This window comes from Sylvia atricapilla, chromosome 5 (assembly GCF_009819655.1).
Source record: "Sylvia atricapilla isolate bSylAtr1 chromosome 5, bSylAtr1.pri, whole genome shotgun sequence".
NCBI classification, from domain to species: Eukaryota; Metazoa; Chordata; class Aves; order Passeriformes; family Sylviidae; genus Sylvia; species Sylvia atricapilla.
Window position 1 is genome coordinate 29,786,683 of NC_089144.1, and position 16,963 is coordinate 29,803,645.

At 38.3% G+C, this 16,963-nt stretch overlaps 1 protein-coding gene across 1 annotated transcript in view; it reads left to right on the forward strand.

Moving 5' to 3' along the window:
• The window catches only part of ANO6 (anoctamin 6), a 66,314-nt gene that overhangs the window by 10,741 nt on the left and 38,610 nt on the right, over nucleotides 1–16,963 (forward strand). Inside the window, 1 exon segment of the mRNA XM_066319066.1 lies at nucleotides 15,124–15,200. Coding sequence (XP_066175163.1) covers nucleotides 15,124–15,200 — 77 coding nt within the window.

Genomic DNA, 16,963 nt, shown 5'->3' on the forward strand with positions numbered 1-16,963 from the left:
AGCAAAGTTCGTTTATCACAGAATCACAGAATAAGCTGATTTTGGGAGGGATCCACAGGGATTACTGAATCAGCTCTTAGCCCTGCACAGGACAGCCCCAAGAATCACCATGTGCCTCAGCATTGCCAAAATGGATCTGCCAGCCTTGGTGCTGTGACCACTTCCCAGGGGAGCCTGTTCCAGTGCTCAGTCACCCTCTGCGTGAGAAACCTTTTTCTAATATCCAACCTAAACACCCCCTGCCACAACTTCAGGCCATTTCCTTGGGTCCTGTCACTGGTCACCACAGTAAAATCTAAAGATTCCTTCAATTGCTAAAACTACAAAGTATTTCCTAATTAGGAAACAAAAGTACAGTTTGTTTCTAAACTCTGGGTCCAACATCAAGAATGCTTGCAGGCAGAGTCTTTGCACCTACACACAAGTTAAAAAGTGCCTCTAGGTTTTGACTTTAAACTTAATATTTTCACTGTTTTTTTAAGTAATTAAAAGTATCTTTTTGGGACCCTCCTGTAAACACACTGTCTAACATCTGAGTGTGGGAAATACTTTAAAGCAAACATGCTGAGAATCTCATTACAGAAATTCAAATATATCTCCTTTGAGACATGTAAATTTAATAGCAGTGGGTATAGTTTTATAAATATATCTCAGGATTTCTAATTAGATAGCTCGTTGATCCGTAGGCATTGAAGGCTGACCAAACAGCCATCTGCAATTACAATTGGGTTAATCATGTCAGCTCCCTACAAAAAGGCTCCATGGCTGCTGCCTGGAGATTTGGTATTGGTGAGGAACACCAAGGGATCAGCTTGGCTGCTAAAAAAACCTATGTTTGGAGCTTGGGGCAGCTGCTGTGCATGGGCTACCCTCCTGTAAAACACATGGAAGACAGGGTATGCCAGTTCCTTCTGTAAAGGGGTAGTAATTTTGACAGCATGGTTGAGGCTGATCTTAGCAAATTTGTCTCATGACAAAAGCAGAACTAGCTTATCTTCTTTGTATTTCCTGCTTCAGGACAGCTGTTTCATCTGGGATTAAAAACAAAACAAAACCCCCCAAAAAACCACAAACAGAAAAAACACAAAACCACCCCACCCAAAAATAATAAGTCACATTATTTTAATCAATGAAGAAAACACCTTCCTATTCAAGAAGGCCCTTAGGGACCTTCAACACTGGAGAAGGTATAAAAGCAGCTTGTCAGACTTTAGACCAGAGGCCTAACTCTACAGTCCTCTCCAAAATGTTCTGTCACAGTCCTACAGCAAGTCAGCCTTCAGAGTATATGCGTGTTTATCAGGCCAGGTTCTGGGCATGTATGAGACCTAGGCAGGGGAGACAGAGTGCTCACACAAAAATGATAACCTGCTTGTGCTGCTTGTTGGTTTTATCCTTTGTACTTCTTAAAATATAAGCAATACTGTGTTTTAACAGAGCTGATTTAGATCAGATCTCACTAACTCCTCTGAAATTACTCAGGGAAAGAAAACATCAAACCAGTGATACTTTATGGAGTTTGGGCTCAAGTTTGGGCTTAATCTTCTGACAGCCATTATGTTGCCACCATTTAATGCACTTGTCTCAGGCTGTGGTAGGAATACTGACTTTTACAGGCTTACCTGGAGCCTGCTCCTATAGTTCTCACACAACAATGTAAACTTCTGAGGTAGCAGTCTTCTGCTCCTTTCTATATTCTGTGTAGGGAAGGATTACAAGCCAAACATGAGAACACAAATGTGAGAGTGATTCTTTTGAGATAAGTGGATCCAGCAGCATCCATGAAGTTTTTTAAGTGTGTAAATGTTGCAATCTTAGTCCCCAGAGCCTGGGGGTAGCTGTTCAGTAGGTGTTTTTCAGAGTGGGGGTTTTTTAAGTTGTTTATTTTCCAAAGTTATTATGATGACAGCATAAATAATAATACTCCATTTATCAGTTGTGGATTGGTGTATCCTTGCTTTATTTTAATTTGTTTCCTCTGAATGGAGGAGAGTTTAATTAAATGCATTGGGTATAGATGATTATCCTGTGCTCAAAGATCAAATGTGTCCATCAGAAGAGCTTCTGCACTCTCATCATATATAGTTCACCAAACAAACCCATTAACCATTCATCTATATCATAATGTCCCTTAGGAGCAGCTTGCATGCAAAAATAAACATTAGAGAAATCCTGTTTGCTTTCATGATGATTATTTCAGTTCTTTTCCATAACCATCACTATTTTCTTTGGCATTTTCTCTGCCATTTTCTCGTGTCACCTTTAGGGCCAGTCATTCTCTTGGCATTCAGAATGCCAAGTTTGAGTCCATAAGAACAGATCTGGCTCCTGCAGAAGAGAAGTGTCACTCACAAGTGGCATAGGGTGCTCTTCAGGTCCAAACTGTGCGGCTGAAGTGCCAATCTGGAGCAAGCAGGGACAGAGGAGTTATTCCATGATTTCATGTTTCTGTATTTCTCCAGTTTTCAGATACTAAACTAAACGAAAATCTGGAGGTAAATTCTCTAGTTTGTGTTCACAGATCAGACTGGATGACCTTGCTTGTTCTTTGTAGTCTTACAGTCTAGGAGCTGGATTCACACTTTTCAATAGGTCATTTTTCTTACCTTTGACACAAAAAATGGAATCTGCAGTAGAGCCACTCTGGTCTCTTCTTCAAAACCAGAACAAATCTCAGCATACTGATATCAATGGGTGAGGACTAAGCTCCTAACAGCTCATCACACTTGCATTTTCCCTACTGTTATAACAAGATGGATAAGCATTCTTATCTCAGTTTAAATGAAAAAAGCTCTCTAGAGGCTGCTGGTTGGGTTTGGGTTTTATTTCAGTGGAAAACTGATTTTTTACATTTTCTCACTTCCGTAGTTTAGAAGAAATGGATTAGAATATCAGTGGAAAAGAGGACTATCGCTGGGTCTCTCAGCACTGGTTGTACTCTCATGGAGATCTATAATGTTGTATGAAATGAGCAAACCCTGTGGTTGTTCATGTGTTACTTCCATCTGGTATGTTCATAACATCGTAAAACAGTTAAGCAGAATTCCTTACAGACACCAAAGTAAAATGTCTTTCCCTGCTTTCCAAAACAAAGCTTGCATTTCCTCTTCTGTGGGCTGTTTTTAAGATTTTGTAGAATTACACTGTGGTGTGGGTGAGATAGGAGGAAAGCCAGGGTTTGGCTTTTTCCTCATTATTCTTGCTGCTTGGTTTTGTTATAACTGAACAGTATCTAAGATTCAATGCTAGTCATTTTTCATCAGGATCATTATAGTCCTGAGTTCTGTTAGCTCCCTCCTGAGATACACTATCAAAATACACATATTTTTATTCTCTGTGCCAAGCAAAAGGAGACTTGTACTTTTAAATTCATGGGTATTCTTTACTGATAAGTTCTTAGAAAGAATTTACTCAATCTGGGATGGCTAATCTTCTATGAGGGGGCAGCAATTGCTAGAGAAATCTAGAAATGGCACTTTATGCCAGACTATCAGGTGCTTGTTCTGCTGGGTCTAAAGCTGTCCTGCTGTTCCTACTCTGAAAGACTTGTTCACAATGGTGGTGGGTGACCATACTGAAATCTGAAGTATGACTCAACGTAGGGAATAATCCTTCTATACAACTTTCTTATAAGCACAAATCTTAAGTATCTGGACACCTGATACTTCATTAACATTGTTGCACATCAAGCAATCACAAAGCTCTCACTATCCCATACTCAGCACTGTTCATGCATTTTCTCAGGTATCTTTGGCATCTGCCTCAAAGGTTGTAGGACCTGGGGGCTCTTAACCAGTGACTGAAATGACCAGGACCTTCAGCATGTCATTCTCTCTCCAGAGGAATATACTTCATTTGTTTCCATCCTTGTCTTGTTAGAGGACTATAATGGCTGTTGGGATCTTACATCCTTCTGCTTCTGTGTTCTCAAAGTCCAGGGGAAAATTTTTGTGTTCTCTCTGGAGCCTGTTTTTATTGCCTTCATGTTTTCCCAATGTATTTGTGTATAAATTTGTTGAGTTGTTCTTTTCACATGCATTTATTTTTAACATTAGTTGAAGAGTGGACTTTTCAATGGCAGGCAAAGGGAGCATATTCTTATTTTCCACTAGCTTGCCCACTCTTATTAGAAAGCTGTGTGCACATATGCATCCTTCTTAATGCCTCTTTTCTCAGAAAGAAATTTAGAAACCTCTGTGTCTCCAAAGCCACATCTGTCCAGGAGGAAGCTGTCAGCCTTACCCAGCTGTAGCTGCTGGGCATCATGAGTTGAATTTTCAGCAGAAATCAGAATTTTTGTTCATAGTGATTTTAATAAGCTAAAACAACCACACTGGTTGGTTGTGGTTTTTTCCATCATAGTACTGAATTTGCACTAACTACATTATTCCGAACTGACTTTTTAAAACTTAATAAATTTGATCCATGAGAAAAAGTGTCTACAGTTACTATGATTACTTTTCTTGCAGTGCATTTTGAGATTAGTCTGCAGCAGCACAGAGTGCTGCTAATATGGACCACTAATCAAATTGCCTGATTAGGTGAAATTCCAGACTTTCAGCAAAGTTTCCTCATGCCAATTGCAGTAATAATTGTTACATCATTTCTGCTCAAGGGAATCACTCAAATGCTTCAGATATAATTTCATTTCTAAACTGACTGTATAATTAAATAATACAGTATAGCCAGCAGTAATCTTTCCCCATATTTAAATGCAAATTTTACCAGTTACCAGCAGGAGCCATAGCATCCCTAATTGGTTGCAGCTAATAATGTATTATGACTAAAAAATGTTAACATTAAGGTTATGAAGCCAAGCACTTAGAAGTTAGGCAATGTCAGCATTAGTATTGCCCAGGCAACTTCCATTTCCCTGCCATTTGTTTAAATGCAAGTTACAGTGTTTATGTACACAATCATTGTTCTTTTTTTCCTCTTAAGTCCACTGCCTCATTCAGTAAACTAGTAGTAATTGCAGATTTCTTTTTATCTTCCTCGTAAACAGCATGGCTCCTGGTCTTGTTTAGCTCAAATTATCCAAGCATTGCACAGAACATTTTCATTCCTTTCTTCCTCTGTATTTCTGTGGTGCTTTTACCACATCTGAACACTATATCTAAGAGGGATGTGAATGTCAGGTTGCCTACCTCCTGTTTTTAGGGAGACATGGAGTTTTAGGAACCCAGGCCCTTTTCACAGGAATGCAGGCTGCTGAAGTGATTACTAAGATGTGGGGAAGGTAAAACAATTCTGAATGCGTTGTGCAAACACAAGATGCTAAACAGGGAGATCCAGATTGCACTGGCAGAAATCCAGTGCCATTGCAATGGCAGGAATGCATCTTCTGTAGGTCCACATGAAAATATTTTCAACCTCTTTTTCACAGTCAGATTTTAATCTCATTCTGGGATTACAGTTGATAAACTCCCTGATTTTCCTACAAAGCTGCATAAAAAATGCTCCCCAATGACAAAAGCTTTGCAACATATTTTCCAGTTTTGTCTTTACAAATATCATACCATACTTCATTGTAGAATCACCATAGAAATAGAACAGTTTGGGTTGGAAGAAACCTTACAGATCATCCTGTTCCGACCTTTCTTCCCTGGGCAGGGACATCTTCCACTGGACCAGGTCACTCACAGCTTCATCCAGCTTGGCCTCGGACACAACCAGGGATGCAACATCCACAGCTTCTCTGGGGAACCTGTTCCAGTGCCTCACCACCTTCACAGTAGAGGATTTTTTCTAGTATGTGATCTAAACATACTCTCTTTCAGTTTGAAGCCATTCCCCCTTGTCTTGTCACTACAGGCTCTTGTAAAGGGTCTATCTTAGGGACAAATGCCCAGTTGTGCTGTAGAAGTGCTGAGTTTCCTGGCAGTAGCACCCTGGGCAGTTGGCTTGAAAACTGTGCCAGGAAAAGCTGGGCCAAGCCTTGTTCGAGCAGCTGGCTCAGTGCCACATGTGTTAGACCCTGGGACACAGGCCACTTCTCTGAGGCTGTATGCAAATTCTTTGACAAGCAGATAATCTTTCTTCCTTTCAATCTTCCCACAGTCCTATATACTATCTGTCTTTTGCAAAAATAAGTTAAAGCTCTAGACAGACAAGTTTTGCTTAGCCAAACCTGGAGTCATTGTCATTGCAGCCCCATCTCGCATACAAAAGAAGGCAGGGTCCTGAAGAAAAAAGAATAACAGTTTGGGGTTTATATTGAAAAATTATTTCCTTTGCCTTAAAATCTGTCAGCATCTCCTGTGCTAGATCAAATGGTATTACTGTCTACCTTTCACCTTTTTTGTAGTCACAAAAAATTCTGAAACAGAGAAATCAGGATCCAGTCCTTTCCTTTGTGTCTTTAAAATGAGGATCTGCAATGATAAACAGTCTTGAACCAGAACTATTTTAGTGTTCACGAGTTTGAGTTAGAAGTCTTATTGATCTGCTTACTTGCCACATCTCTCTATAAATGTCTTTTTTAGAAGAACCCTGAAAGCCAGTTTCTACCATTAGAGCCATATTAACCAGAGAGGAATTATTGCAGTTGCTGATTTAATTTACGTGTTGTAATGTGTAGTAACCTGAATTTTTATTTTAAAAGCTTACTGACGGAAGTATTTTTTTCTTGTTGATTGGTAAAGCAGCTAACACAGTAAACCCCTCATGTTCTACTCTGTAATGTCATTTCTGAGGGCACCACAGGGGTTACACCCAGTCTGGACCCTGGCAACCCCCAGGGAAATAGCCACACTGCCTGACAGCAAGGCAGGAAATCCCTGTTAGCCAGCAGCTGCAGAGTCTGATTTCAGTTAGAACTTCTGGAACTGAATGTTTCCATTACTCCCAAATCCTGTGTTAGGGGCCTACATCTCGTCTTTGTTTCCACATACACACATTTATTTCATCAAGTATATAGCTCAATGCACACTTTCTTTGATTTTCAATTTGTTGTTGAATAATTTCTTTCTAATCTGCTAGATAATTTATATTTACTCTGAACTTGTATATAGATGCATCTTGTTGGTAGGTAGAGTTAATATACCATAGAGAAAACCATGTTTATTAGTTGACTTAAACATGCTGTATACTTTTTTAAAAGTGCATTTATGAAAGATTTTGCATTTAAAATATTTTATTAAGCAAGGGAAACATTAACTATAGTAATGAAATTGATGTATTGATTAATGAAATGAATTTATTAATTCTGGTCACTAGGGGCCATATGCTATGGTTAATATAATTTGGCTTAAAAACTCTCAATCTGCTTGGACACTTCTGAATACATCAGCAAGAATTTATCTGTAACTTTATATGCCTGAGGTGTTCTGCAAATCTGTCATAATGCCCTTTGGGTTCTTAAAATTAGTCTATCTCATCCTTTGCAACCTGGATTTTATTTACTCCAACAGGAAAAAATGCTACCTGTTCTTCTTGATCCCTTTTCCAAACTAAAATAGGTTATTCCAAGTAAAGAAAATTTTCTCTTGGAACTTTCTAACCAAGCTAAAAGTCCAAGTTGTCTGTAAGCTAGTGCTGGATTCAATGACCCAGCTGATCCCCTACATCTTATGTATTAATGTGACTTAGGTCATTCTTTTTCTCAACTCTAGAAACCAAGAACTTGCATTTTTTGACAGGAAACATTATGATGTTTTCATTATTGTTAAAATGAAAGAAATACAATATATATGCAAGTGTGTATGCGTCAGTTTGTAGGAGCATGACAGAAGCAATCATGAAGCAGGCTCATTTGGCAGTCACCATTACAGTAGTTTTCTACCTGATTCCATATATAATGGAATATATAAATATATATAATATATAATATATAATATATAATATATAATATATAATATATATATAATATTAAACCAAAGAGCAGCCCTTAACTGAAAAATTTAAGAAGACTTGTTTGTTGCATCATTTCAATGTATTAGGTTACTAATGGTTACTTACTAGATTATAAAAAGACATATGTGGAGAAGAGAAAATGAGTCAAGCCATATTCCTGCCTGAGATTAATGCCTGAAAAGTGTATCAGTCTGAAGCCTGCTAACTTAATCACTTTATTCCATCACTTTATACTTTGACAAAACTAGCCATGTGTTTACCATGCATACAATCAGTTTACAACTGAAAAGCATACCAAATATTGTTCAAAATTATATCAGGTAAATGTGTTAGTACATTCTAAATCAAAGGTTGTTTATCTTTAAATTGCCTATTGACAGATGAGAGCCAAAATAATTCTTTCTGAAGGCCATTTCAGCTGAACAAATGTGGGTAAAGTGTTTCGCTTGAGAAAAAGCAATTGGAATATTCTAATTATCAACTGAATTTCTGCAGTGGTTTACAGTCAGCTGGGGTTGGGCATGGATATGGATGAAGCCAGGTTGGTTCTGGCGTGCACTGCAGCAGTGAGGAACAGGAGCCAACATTGGCTTACTCTGGATTACTCTGAAATCACAGAATTGTGACTAAACATCATTAGCCAAATGGGTTGTTTTTATTTTTGGAAACTGGCTGGGGATAGTCCAGCTCTCACTGAAATGCTTTAGGATTTTTGCCACAGGTTTTGGGCAATTGGCCTTCTTTGAGTTCTAAACACGTAAGAACTGTTTTACACTTACTGAGCCCCCTAAACATTCCAATTCACTCTCTTTTAAATATTAGGCACTGCTATCGGCAGAATAATTTCCACAAAGTCAAATGTCTTGTTTTTATAACTGCCTGCTGTTTACTTTATTATTTTTGGTGAAGTACCCTGACTCAGACTTGCAATGACTTGTATTATACACCCAACTGAATGTTTTCCTGTTTAGGGTTAGCCATGAAAGAGGATTTATTTTTTAAAGTCATTCCACATGTTCCCATCCTTTGTTTACACAGCTGTAAAAGAAGATAACTTAATGAAAAGAATAGTTTTTCAAACAAAAAAGAATAATCTTCCAAGACATCCATTTCACTTCCTTTAGCTCCAGCAGCGTCTATGGCTTCATTATTAGATTTCCTTGAGCCTCTGAAATGAAAATCAATGCTTTCCTTATTATGTGGTGTAGATTAGGTTTTTGGGTTAATGATACCTGCAGATCTGCACTATGTGAGTGCACAAACTATATAATTTATTAACAGCTGGAAAGCCATTTTGGCATTGCTACATTTTAACATTACTAATTGTCACCATGTTTCTCACGTGCTGTAAGACTGCAGGTGACCCTAAGAAGAGAACAAGACCGTCACATGGAGGGCAGCTGTGCAGATCTTTTATTAACTGTAAATGATAAGTTATAAAGCATAGTTTGATATAAAAATAATTCAATTTCTCTTCAAATGCAGAATTTTTCTGAAAATTAAGAATGTGGGGTTTAATAGCATGATTTTTAATCTGTTGTTGAATAATTTCTTTCTAAGAAATCATCAAATTGTAGACTTCAATGAAGTCTACAAGTATGAAATAAAACTAATTTAAATACATTCTTCAAATGAGGTCTACAGGTGTGAAATAAAACTAATTTAAACACATTCTAATCACAAAATTTGGCAGAATGAATACTACTAAATGCAAGCAAATAGTATTTAATGGAATGCAGTGAAACCATTGATAATTTTATAATGTCTGCTCTCATATGTGCATGGAGAAAATACCAGAGCCCAGAGAACTACTAGTCAGGAAAAATCGGCATCTGGACAAAGACCAGTCTTTGGATCTTCTTGTTTATCCCAGCAGATGGGAACAATCTGACTCCATGTAGTTCTTTAAGCCTCATTGTGGCAAACATGATACGATCTTTTAAATTGATTTTCATTAGAACACATAGACTTTATACTGATCACTCTTTTTTCTTTTCTAATGTGATGACAGTGCTGTCAAATGTTTCAGGAAATGTGTCAATTCAGTTAAAAATTGCATGTAAATATTTCCTGGTATTTTCCAGTCAGTGACGTATTTTGTTATTACACTAATTTTCTTTGCAATCTATTTGAGGCGTAAACGACCTGAGCATGTCTAATGGTGTACATAATGTTCACACATTTCTACATGCAGTGAATGTTGTTGCCTCAGGCACGGCTATGTGAGGACAGGGTTGTGAGGAAGCTTGAATGGGGATTTGGAATGTCATCTACTCAGGGTTTTCCTTCAGTAAATGCCTGCTGCCCACTCCTCTGCTGCTTCCCACCTGCTGCAGTGTGCGTGCAGACAGGTGCTGCAGACCAGCTGCTGTGCCCCCGCACTGTGGTCTGCCTCTGCAACATCTCATTTTCTGGAACCAGACTGTAAACTTCTCTTTTCAGGGAACAGGAACTCCATGCTGCAGGCAAGTCCCACTGAGGGGCTGAGCAGACATTCTCAAGCACATTGGTTTGTACTTAGGAGAGCACAACACTCTATTCACTTGTTTTTCTGCTTGTAAGAAGAGGATTTGGGACTTAGACTAAAAAATTTTAAAAATTATGTGAGAGACAGCACTCTCACAAAACTCTGAGGGAAGTGAGAGGTGATGTGATCTCCATAGCAAAGTGGCAAAGCCTAGGGATTCCAGATGTCACTTTCCTGGCTTTGCATTCTTGGTTGCTCATGAGGTGCCATGCTCAGTGGCAGGGCTGAGATCTTGTCCTTGACAGTTTCTCACAGGCTTGTTAAATACCAGGTACCGTGAGTTTAGTGTTGTAAAATCTTCTTGAATTCTCAGAATAATTTGATGCCTGTTATTTTGGGTTAATGCAGGTGATTACAAGCCAAAAGAGTGCTGCAGCTCTTTTTCACCTCTGACTATTTTCATTTGAGATGAAATCAGTGATAGCAAATATGTAGAATTTCTTTGTCACAAAAAGATTAGCATCTTCAGGCAAGTTTGACAATGTCCTTATTACAAAGCCAAGCCCAGTGTTTGTTTCAAACATCAGTTTATCCAACATTTTTGTGGTTTTCTTGTCATTAATGTTTTTTTGGACAGCATCTTTTTTCACTCCTGGATACTGCATTTTTTTCCAGTCTCAGTCCTCTTTAATTTACAGAGTCAAAAAAATTGTTTCATCCCTACTGCACAGATTCCATTATTTCACTATTCAGACCCAAAGGAAAGGTTTAATTCTTTATATTTAATTCTTCTTTATGTTTCTTACAAAAGAGGAGCAGCTTCCATGTCTATCAGTAGGCCACAGCCTGTCACCTAGGACAACAGGTAGAGATTGCTAGTAGTAATGTTCATTAAAGCCTTTAAATTTGAATTAAGTAATGAGAAACCACTGAACTTACAAAACCATCCACTGTCAATATCAATTCACTTATGAAAAGACTGGACATTTTGTGTGGAATATCAAGGAAATTTTTTGATCTTTATTCAATCCAGTCAGAAATTCTGGCTCACCTGTGAGAAAGCAAAGCTGTAGAAAAAACTCGTTAAAAAAATCACTGGTAGAATAAACAGCAGGATTCATCTCCCGTGGCCTGGCCAAAAGAATGGGATATACACAGGTTATAAAGGAGTAGTGTGGGATTAACATGGACTTCTTAGTACTTCTGCATAGGCATATTTGTTGGAAGGTGTGTGGTGTTGACAGCTCAGTTCAGTGTCCTGCATTGAAGAACAATCTCCAGGCAGCTGGAAATACCACTGTTACATTGGCAGCTCAAATGCCCCCAAGATATTCTTACAAAGTAGTTTGCACATTTTCTGTACTTAAAATTTTTACAACAGCATCTTTTGAGAGGACTAGATCAAAGATCAACTGGTCATTGGGCAGACACTCAGAACTATGACTACAGTAGAAAGTAATTCAGTCAAGTGTTCTTGCAAAAGCATATGTTTCCTGGATTGCTTGAAGACAGAATTTGACGTATCTGTCAATTAAAATCAGAGTATGCTGGCAAAAAGCCAGTAGATTTTTTTGTTCCCTCTCCTTTGCTTTACTTGGCTGGATGATAGAACACAAACATCTAACCTTGATATACTGTGACTCAAATATTAAGAGTGATAAAAATTTCTGAAGAAGATATGAGTAAGCAGAACTATTATTTTAATATAAAATCTCAGCACAGTGGCCTTTAGACATAACTATGAGGTCACTATGACCAGACTTACACTCAGAGGAAACTGGGTCTGGGGAAGGACCTCCAAATTTCTACTAGGCCAACCTTGTAAAGTTGATGCCAGATTCAATATGGCCAGATTGTTCCAGGATATTTAATTCATCTGTACTAAATAATCTCTGATGTTAAAGACCTCGCATGACCTCACCTGCCTTCCCAGGCACTCTGACCTACTGTTCTTGCTGTTGGGAGGTTTTTCTTAGTGTCTAGCACCAAATTTTTATGCTGCAGTTTTTTCCTCCATACTTAAAACTAACTTTGCCATAATGCTGGAGGGGAGGTGGGAGAAATAAATTAAGTGATTTTGGGGGTATAAAAAGCACTTTGTGTGGGTGCAGTTTTTCTGGCAAAGCTGTTTTTGCAGTACTGTTTTTGTATTTCTGAGAGACTAGAACAGTCTCTTCCAGATAAAAGCTGCACGAAATTGGCACAGCTGCCCTTGCAAACCACTGTCAGAACAAATCTTCTCTAAGTACCCATTCAGGTAGTGTCAAGGCTTTGTAATTTTGGATTCACATGAACCTTAATCTGTAATTAACTTGAGAGAAGTTCTTGGCTATTGTCTCATTAGAGGTGAGAGTAGCAGCTCCCTGTTACATAAGTTCTTCCATGGGGAAAAGTTCTTCCCAGGGACTCTCTTGAACATTATTTAGTGTACCAATGTGTTAAGATATTAAATATAGACACAATTACAAAGTTTCCATGACATTCACCATATCAGGAGGAAGGTGTTCTGGACAGAGACCCTGATGCAGAAGCAAATTGTACTCACGTACAAATTTCGTAAGAATATTTCTGACCAGCCCCAGATCCGTCAGGATTTGAGAGAATTGGACTTCTTCCTATGAATGCCACATTTTCACCTTCAGCTCTGTCTGAAGGGTTTTCTAGATGGGACTGATGATGGGGGTGCGGTTTCTTAGCAAAAAGGCCACTTTAACTCCTCATTCTGCCATTCAGTGGCTGAGAGTCTTCATGTCTGTGTCCACTGCTGTGTAATGTTTTGTGTAATGGCACTCACAATTTCAGAGAAACTGCTTGTATTTTAAAGTAAGATGCTGATATTTCTACTTCTCTCTGCCTGTTACATGTGGGCAGAAGCATTTCTCCTTCTGTGGGTTTTCAGAAATACTTTGTATCTGGATATCTTTGGGTCCACACAGAGAATAATGAAGGAAATGCAGGGAGATACCATTACACTGAAATTGAGAATGTATATTTCCCCTTCTCACCCTAGTCTGAGCCAAATCCATTAAATCATAACTATATACAAGTTCAACAATTTTTCAGTAGCTGCTGAGAGGTTCTTGTATTTTCTGAGTCCTTGTGTTATTGTCCCACCATGTCATGTTTGAATGCTGCACTAGTCTATATTTTCCATCTTTTTTTTTTTTTTTTAATTCTGGGAAATGTTTCTGAAGATCTTAATATTGTTGAGAGCTCACAGACCTCGATTATTCATCTGGGCAGACCTTTGGATATGGCTCTAATATTTCAGAAAAGATTCATGGACTTGCTTTCGTCTTCTCCCTGGAGCATTTACTATCACCAGAAGAGAAATCTGGAAACTGGCAATACCACCTGGAACTAAGTCCCTACCCAACTCTATGGAAAAGTATTTAATTTTCTGCTAATTGAAGAATTTTCTTCTTGAAGGCTATGAGAGAGTTCTGTTGATTTGTAATCTTGTTGTGCTCTTTTTCTAACTGTTTTGACATATCTTTCGCTGGTATAAATTGAGCATCATCAGTGGAAAAGAAAGCTTCTTAAAATGTCTTGGAAATTTGGCCATTTAGCAATGAAGGTTTCAAGCCAAAAAAACCCCAGAGCTAAAGTAAATCGAAACATAACCAGGCATATCAGTTGTGCTCTTCCTGGCTTTGTATCTAATGGGTGTTGAGCTATTCTAAAACTGCTATAGGTTAATTATTATAGAATTTGGAGCTCTTCTTTTAGTATTATAATATTTTTTGGTAGGTTGAGGCTGTCCTTTTCAGACAACACTGATATTTAGGTAGCAGTGTTGCTGTGTTATCCATGACCCTTTCTCAGTGCAGGACAGACTTGACTAAGATACGTCTCTGTTTTAAGGATCTAAAAATAACAGATGGGATCCATCTGTCTGCCATGCATAGGAAGGAAGCAGCCTGCTCCCTTCAGCTACATAATGTTATCTTCAGCCTCAGGATGTTATCTGGCTTCTCCTTAAGACACAAAAATAGTTGTGAAGAAACAAAATGTTGCAAATACCTTGCAGCAACAGTAGAACTTCTGTAACTTATTTCCAGTAGCTAAATTAGGATGAATTTGTGTGTTATCCAGTGCTTGATTTGGTAGCCTGTATTCCCAGTGTGCTTGATAATGGCTTCATGCCGCAGCATATTTGACAAAGTCATTTTTAGTTCATGTTGTATTTTCAGGAAACCAATTCAGTTTCCAGGTTGTTCATTTTTAACAGGTATTGATGAAATGGGTGAGGAGCAGCTGAGGCACACACTGAAGTTGTAGGTGTGTTTTTAGGTTATGTGTTATTGAGTGTATGTTACAGTATCACAGCCTGTATAACACACCTTCCAAGCCTTGAGAGGAATTTTTTTTTTCTACTGTTATTTGTTCTTGCCTGACTAGAACAGCCAGCATGAGCTAGGGTTGTTTGCACAGCTGGAGCCAGTTCTGGTACCCTTATTCATTGAAAAATAAACTTCTGCTACAAACTCCATAGAGTTTCTGAAATACTAAATAACTAGTAAAATACTAGTAAAGGGATGCTGTTTGCATCACTGTAGGGATGCATCATTGTCAAAATATTCTCCTAGCATTGCCTTGTCATCCTGATGTTTCACTCTCTTGCCATCTGCGATTGTAACTGAAGTGTGATGCACAATTGTTACGTCTCTGAAACACTAAAGTGCAATAAACTGGCTTCTCCACAACGCATCAGTAAAAAAAAATTAAAAAACTATAAACCCATTAAAAAATCATACCACAAAAAATGCTGAAATATTTTCATTTTTTATATTTCATTTTAGCCTTGGAACTGAACCAGGTGATTATTCCCACTTACGGAACTGTGCCGGACCAGCAAAACCTTCATACTCCTGAATGGGTGGGTACCTGTTTACTTTAACTGTGACTACCTGTACAATTTTCTCTTGTAGGTATGCAATAGTCCAGTAGCTTTTCCAGAAGACTAGCATTCCTTTGCATTTGCATCACATGCAATTCATCTTTGTGATTAAATCTGAGTTGCTGTTATCCCCATTTCCCTCAAGGCAGCTGAAGTAATTGACTCAGATCTATAAGTACAGGTTGTCACAGGCACTGGACTCAGTGATAAGTGACCAATATAAACTCATTATAAACTGATAAATACACATACATCTCCTCTCTCAATGTAATTTTGTTCACAAATATATAGGATTTCTATGTGTATACACAAGAATAAATAGTTCTGAACACACCCCACACATACTCAAGAAGGCTCCAAGAAAGTTTGGAGACACCAAGAAATTCCTTACTCCAGAGATTGAACTGACAAGAAAGAGAAAGACCTAGAGGTGTCTATTCCCTTTGTCAAAAGTTCTAAGTTCCTAGCTCACCTAAGATCTTCTGCAGCTAACAGGCTGCTGGCTCTAGCTCAAGAACCCCTGCCTCAGATCACATAGGAAACCAGTATCCAAAATATCTGGAAATGCATTTCCTTATGGGAGGTGGTCACCCTTGCCTCCCCTGACCCTGTGTTTTGCAGCAAGACGTTCATCTGAAGCTGTTTAAACATTTTTGAAGCATGAGGTGCAACCAAGAGTTTCCATTTCCCAACTGAATGCCTATACTTAGATGTTATCAAAATCCTTCTTAGAGTCTCCTTGTGGTTCACTGATTTTTTTTCCGTATTTTTATGAAGTGAAATAGCATCCAAGCAGCTGGAATGTCATATACCTTGTGGTTTGAACAGTTCTCCTCTGAACAGCCTTGGTAGAATTTATTTTTATTTCTAGTGAAAATTGATGGTCAAAATCAATTTTTATTTTTGGTTACTCATGTTTACCAGCAATTGTCGTTTCTTCTCAGTTTTAGCAGCATGTCTCCACTGCTCCTTCTGTGTCAAGCCCTCATTGCTGATCACTAGATAGTTTCAGTGGGTTGGAGGAGACAGAAAGATAAAATTGAGATCTGATGAATCTCTGCTAAATGAATTAAGGTTAATTGTAGCTAGAAACAGAAACTGAAGAGGAAGCCTAACCTGAAATGGTTGAATAGAAGGGAAGTGCTGTGCCTTTTGTCTAAACTTAGAACATGCATTGTAGCCAGAAGTATTCTGGAAATTTGATTTGATTTTGCAAATTCCTCTGAGGAGTCAAAACTAAGTAAATTTTTGGCTGATAGAAGCAGTCCTGTTCTTCTTATGGTGCTTTCTCTAATTGCAGGATCATATGCAAAGTTTGCCACAAGATCCCTGCCTCATTTGGCACATGAATAGAACAATTATCTCCAAAAAGACAAAAATCTTTGAGGATATTGTTTGTGGTACTTCAGAAAACTTTAAATGTGGCAGGAAGTAGCAGCAAAGGAATGAAAGGCTCTTACCACTAGAATAACTGAGTTCAGTCCTAGATATTTGGACATCCCCTGCTATAGGATTTTTGTGTAAGACTTAAAAAGTTGCAGCCAGCTTCTCTTTTTCCTGAGTGCCAAAGGAGAACATCCATGGCCCTGTTTGCATTTGCAAGAGAGTGACATATGGACCTGGAACTGAGTGTATTGATTGCTCTTTGAAGAGAGAGAATTGCTGAGCTCTCTGGAAAGATGTCACTGTCCTGCTGTATAAAGCTGTAGCTACAAATATAGGAGACAGTAAAGAGGTTTTGG